We start from the raw sequence: 6,000 nt of genomic DNA, 5'->3' as shown, positions 1-6,000 counted from the left end.
AACGCAGTGGCGACGACAGGACGAACGCAATAACGATAAGTCATGATTATCATTCTGTGTAAGTGGGTGAACGATTTCAGGTCGTTCGCCATAGCCGTCGTTTTATCGTTAATCGTCGAAAAATCGCTTCATGTAATACTACCCATATAGTGGAAAAACAGCCAAATTATTAAGGAAAGAAATAGCGTTTTGGGTAAAGCTGCCTGAGGGTTTAGGTCTTCAGGTTCACAGTTGCTGGTGCTAAGAAGGTCTGAGGGCTCTAGGGCCCGTCCACAGAATAGGAAAAAGCCATGAAGCCAAAGCAATACCTTCCTATCAAGATTCTCTGTGTAGGGAGCGAATTCAGGACAGTAATGAGACACAGCCACCTTATCGAATAAGAACTCTGGGGAGCCATTAGCCATCTGGTGAAGAAACTTTATCTGCAAGCGCCATGGAAATATCTGAGGTGAAACCACTACGTTTGCTGAATGTCAATGTGAGTTGCAAATAGGACACCAGTTTCTATGGATTTCTTTCTCTTTCAAGTCAGCAAAAATCTTTCTCTTTCAAATCAACTGGTATCAGAAAGTTATACAGATTTGTAATTTACTTCTATTTAAAAATCTCAAGTCTTCCAGGACATATCAGCTGCTGTATGCCCTGCAGGAAGTGGTGTATCCTCTCCAGTGTGACTCAGTGCTCTGTGCTGACATCTCTGTCCGAGATAGGAACTGTCCACAGCAGGAAAGGTTTTCTCTGGAGATTTCCTACTGCTCTAGACAGTGTCTCGGACAGAGGTGGCAGCAGAGAGCACTGTGTCAGACTGAAAAGAAAAAAAACACTTCCTGCAGGACATACAGCAACTGATAAGTACTGGAAGACTTGAAATTTTTAAATAGAAGTAAATTACAAATCTATATAACTTTCTGATACCAGTTGATTTGAATGCTTTTTAGGATAATTCCATCACACGGAAGATATAAAGTGATATTTTATAGGTGCTCCTTTCAGATAAGTAGATGGTATAATATTTTATTCATACAATTAGTATATATGTATATAGTTTTTACAGATCAGCTCTAACCATATTTATTATGCACCTACAGTAACTGCGGTGCTGGTGCCATTACGGCTTCTTGAAGGTGACCAGGCACTATTGATCCTGTATAATGCATCCTTGCACTAGAAATGGTATTTAAACCATAGATGGCTTGTAAACCGCAGTCATGTCCTGTTATTCTATAACCTGACCCTGGAACTATTGAGTACGTGTATTTTCCAGAAGAGGATTCATGTGACTGGCGCTCCTCATCCGAGCTCTTTCTATCCGCGGCTTGCTGTATCTATTTATGGAAACTCTGGGATACGCTCTCCGAGATGGAAGTGCATCTTGTGGAAAGTTCCCTTCTTAAATTTGCAATGTGGTGGTTAATGCAAGGGGAAAGTGATCAGTCAGGCCCGCATTTAGCCATGCTGGCTGTCTATGTAAACTAGTCTGAGTAAATGATGAAAATTTTAGAAGACGCTTATAAATATTCAGGGCTTTTAATAGAACTGGCACATTGTTATATAAACTTCCTTGCACTGCTTACTCTTATAAGAGACACAAAGTCTGGAATCTAAGCTGAGAGGTGAGAGTTGTGCATATTAAGAAGGTAGTGATCACTGAAAATGTGCCAGTCAACCTGTAAGGAGCTGAGAGGTGTTACGGCTGGCAAGCACCCATGGGCACATGGGGTTCGCAAATCTATAGTAACTGAATGTAAACCTGCTTGGGATAAACATATCGCTATTATAAGATAATAAAAAAGGAAATAGTATAAAAGCATATATATATATATATATATATATATATATTTATATATATATATATATATATATATATATATATATATATACATTTATTATTTATGTATTTATTTTTTAATTATTTTTTTTATTTATTGATTTTTATTATTACTTTTTTTTCCCCTTCAAATCAACTGGTGCCAGAAAGTTATAAAGATTTGTAAATTATTTCTATTCACAAATCTTATGCCTTCCAGTACTTATCAGCTAATGCATGTCCTGCAGGAAGTGGTTTGTTTTGACACAGTGTTCTCTGCTGCCACCTCTGCCCATGTTGGGAACTGTCCAATGAGGAAGAGGTTTTCTATGGGGATTTCCTGCTGCTCAGTTCCTGTCTTGGACAGAGGTGGCAGCAGAGAGCACTGAAATAGAAGTAAATAACAAATATGTATAACTTTCTGGCATGATTTGGTTTGAATTTTTTTCCCCAGACTTCTTTAAAGTAGTCAGTAGTCATGTGTAGCCACTGTCTGCAGAGTTGGCCTGAGCTTGACTCCCCAGTAGCATTAAAGGGGTTGTCCAGCGAAAATCTTTTTCTTTTAAATCAACTGGTGTCAGAAAGTTATATAGACTTGTAATTTACTACTATTAAAAAAGCTCAGGTCTTCCCATACTTATTAACTCCTGTATGTCCTGCAGGAAATGTTGTTTTATTTAAAGTCTGACACAGTGCTCTCTGCTGACATCTCTGGCAGAGACAGGAACTGTCCAGAGCAGGAGAGGTTTTCTATGGAGATTTATAAAAAACAGAGACAGAGTTCCTGTCTCGGCCAGAGATGTCAGCAGAGAGCACTGTGTCAGACTGAAAATAAAACAACATTTCCTGCAGGACATACAGGAGTTAATAAGTATGGGAAGACTTGAGATTTTTTATTAGTAGTAAATTACAAATCTATATAACTTTCTGACGCCAGTTGATTTGAAAGAAAAAGTCCATTTCACTGAGGGGACTTATGCTAAACCTAGTAATGGACTTTGTGATTATTAAAAAAGTATGCACTCACTCTCTCTTATATAAGTAACAATGGCTTTTTCAATGCATTTTGGTGGTGTTTGAGATTTATTTCTTCAAGGATTGTAAAAGATGGTTTGTATACTGTCTGACCTGGGTGACCTGATGATATTGATTCCCCACCCAGAGCTTCTAGTTCCTTGGTTCACATCTTGTGGTCTGAAGTGCTATTATGCACATATGACACTTGTCTGTGTAGTGTAGAAGACTATAGTTATCCCTCCTGTGTTCTGTGGCACATTTATATCTGGCACATATCAGGAGAATGGATGTCCCTCCTCTTCTGCATTTCAGTAAAGAGGGATTGATGAAATAATGGACTGTTCCATAAGCTACAACATAGCAAGTTAAATGTATCTACAGTCTCTTCCTTTCTAGGGTGCCAAACCTTAACCCCCATTCTCCTGATAGGTGGGACTCCTAAAAGTGGAAGTCGTCCCACAATACCAACCAATCATACATTCATGGAATCTAAATGTTGAAGCCTTTCCTTATGGCAGCTGTTCCATGTGGTCCTTATACAACCCCCAATCCTAAACTTGCTTGCCTGTATGTTTAGTAACGCATAGGATGCTGCTGAGAGACCATTTTGCCCTGAGGGTCCAGGGCAGCAGTAATATAGTAGATGATACAAAACAAAAAATAGCTGATCCAACTAGAACCCTTCCTTTATAACGTCTGTCTATGCCATGTGTTGTGTTCTGAAGGTCCAGTGAAACCTTAAGGATGCAGGGGGGAGCAGTGTCAAGCTGAACATTAGGGTAAAAAAAAAAGATATGTCATTTTGCATGACTGTGAACATCTGGTATTTCTATTGTGAATGGATGTACATTAACTCATAACATATATCAGCAGAGGAAGCTCCAAACTGGGATTTTTACCCCTAGATATATACTATTAGGTACCCCACATCTTCTGCTTGTGGAGACTTTTTTATGGGCAGCAACAGCGACACCTGGAGGCAGCTATCGGTAATTACATGTTACAAGTTTATTCTGTATTTCGGTAATGGTATACAACTTTTGGAGTATAACCAATGCTTAGTTTACTTATCCCTGGAGCACTGATATGAAAAATACTAACATGTGCCATGTGATAGTGCTTTACAACACATACAGATTAGTAGTTGTCGAATGTGTTGTTAATGCTGCATTTGTAGGTTTACAGCACCAAATTTCACTATTTAGGACATTGCACTGTCGCTCACCACATATACAAGCCATGAGAACTGCATCTGCATCTTTAGATTGTAAGTTTTGTGTTACCAGATGCAGTAGCATTATATCTACAACAGCTGTTTAAAGGGGTTATCCAGTGTTAGAATAACATGGCCATTTTTTTCCCAACATGACTCTTGTCTCGGGTTCAGGTTTGCAATTAACCTCCATTCACTTTAATAGAAGTGCGTTGCAAAACTCCATCCAAACTGGAGACAAGAATGGCGCTGTCTCTGGAAGAAAGTAGCCATGTTTTTCTAATGCTGGATAACCCCCTTTAACAGTAGCTGTATAAATCCAGGTACAGTTAGCTCCCCCTAGTGTTTGCTGCACACAGTTACAATTATATTATATGGCCACGACCACAGGCTGACGACCACAGTCAAATAGCCAAAAAAAGAGTTTGTCTGGTCGTGGCCTATGTTAAGTAAAATAACTTTGGTCCCCCATAAGATACATTATAAAATGGATAAAATAATTTGGAACTAAAAATGCAATAGTTCTCTCAGTGTGGACTAGGGCCTGTATCTGCCATTGATCAGGGGAGTGAGCGGATATGGACTAGACAGCCTGTAGTGTGAACTATGTGAACTTATAAAGCAGATAGAATCACTTGCTTTAACAATAGTAGTGTTGTAAAAACTTTTATTACATTCTACAAAAGTATATACATCATTATTAAAAATAAAGATCCATGTGGTCTGTCTTCGGCTGTGTACTTATATACAAGGAACAGTCTAGTTCTTGGTGCTGATTTGGACAGGACAGTGCAGGAAGTGCAGGGATTTAGCAGGAAGACTAAGGGAAGCACATTAGGCACTTGCAGTGATAACAGATGGTGCTGGTCCTAGCATAAAATCTTGGACGCTAATCAGTTCCTAGAGACAATATGACGGGAAACACATTGTTATCGGTGTTCAGTTCTCTTTGGAATTTTTACCACTAGCTCCATTGGCTCCTTTTGCTTGTTGCTGTAGGACTGGCGAATCACATCCACTGCCCGTTGATGCGTCACATTCTGCAGTGTCTCTCCATCAATAGACACCAGTTCATAGCCGGCCTATAAATGTTGTAAAACACATTGCAATTAGCATCTCATTCATTGATTTATAGATGATTGATTCATTTTTATTAGATTTATTTATTTCATAATGTTTATAAATAATATTACTGGTCCTGCATAGTAATAGAAGCAGTAGTAGCAGTAAAAAAAGAAGCTAGAATTTCACATCCCCCCCAAAAAAAAACGTATAGGAAACAATTGTTTGCTCCTCGTTCCCCGCTTGCTGCAGCTGCGATTACATGCGTCGGCAGCGAGCAGGTGGGTGGGGGGAGGGGCCCCGGGGAACTGCGAGGGGGGTGCCCGGGTGATCGCTATATCGTCCAGCATCCCATCGGGGATAGTGGCGGTCTGCTGCCGCCGCTCCTGTTCTACGGAGCGACGGCAGCATATCGCTGCTATCCTTCTTGTTTCTCTTTCAACATGTTTCAAAAACAAGCGACCCAACGATCAGCCGACATGAACGATGTCGGATGATCATTGCCCTCTATTCCGCGGCATGATTATCGTCAGTTTCGGCCGAATATGGCCAATAATCATTTCGTGGAATAGGGCCTTTAAAGAGCATGTACCACCAGGTACATCCTCTTTAATCTGAGCCCACAGATCAAACTGCGCCGTCACGGGGAAGCCGGTGCCCATGCACGGCGCAGTTCTATGCACCGGAACCGGATGGTGCTCAAGCACTGGAGGTAGGCCGGGCCGCCCCCAGTGGGAGGGAATTCCCTGCCCTGTATGACGCGGCTCCATTAGACGCAGCTCCAGTGCTTGAGCACCGTCCGGTTCTGGTGCATAGAACGGCGCCGTGCACGGAAACCGGGCTGCGGTCCGAAAAACGGACCAGGCACCGGCTTCCCCGTGACGGTGCCGTTCTATCTGTG

General features: G+C 41.1%; 1 protein-coding gene across 2 annotated transcripts in view; it reads right to left on the bottom strand.

Annotated features, from left to right (window-relative positions):
• Positions 1 to 4,719: 4,719 nt before the first annotated feature.
• Positions 4,720 to 6,000, bottom strand: part of PDZD7 (PDZ domain containing 7) — a 42,258-nt gene continuing 40,977 nt past the window's right edge. For both annotated transcript variants that reach the window (XM_069980188.1, XM_069980189.1), the window contains one exon: positions 4,720 to 5,119. In XM_069980188.1, coding sequence (XP_069836289.1) covers positions 4,967 to 5,119 — 153 coding nt within the window. In that variant the 3' untranslated portion in view covers positions 4,720 to 4,966. The remainder of the gene's footprint in view (positions 5,120 to 6,000) is intronic.

Source organism: Dendropsophus ebraccatus, chromosome 8 (assembly GCF_027789765.1).
Source record: "Dendropsophus ebraccatus isolate aDenEbr1 chromosome 8, aDenEbr1.pat, whole genome shotgun sequence".
NCBI classification, from domain to species: domain Eukaryota; kingdom Metazoa; phylum Chordata; class Amphibia; order Anura; family Hylidae; genus Dendropsophus; species Dendropsophus ebraccatus.
The sequence above is the reverse complement of the archived record's forward strand: the minus strand, read 5'-3'. Positions and strand labels throughout refer to the sequence as shown.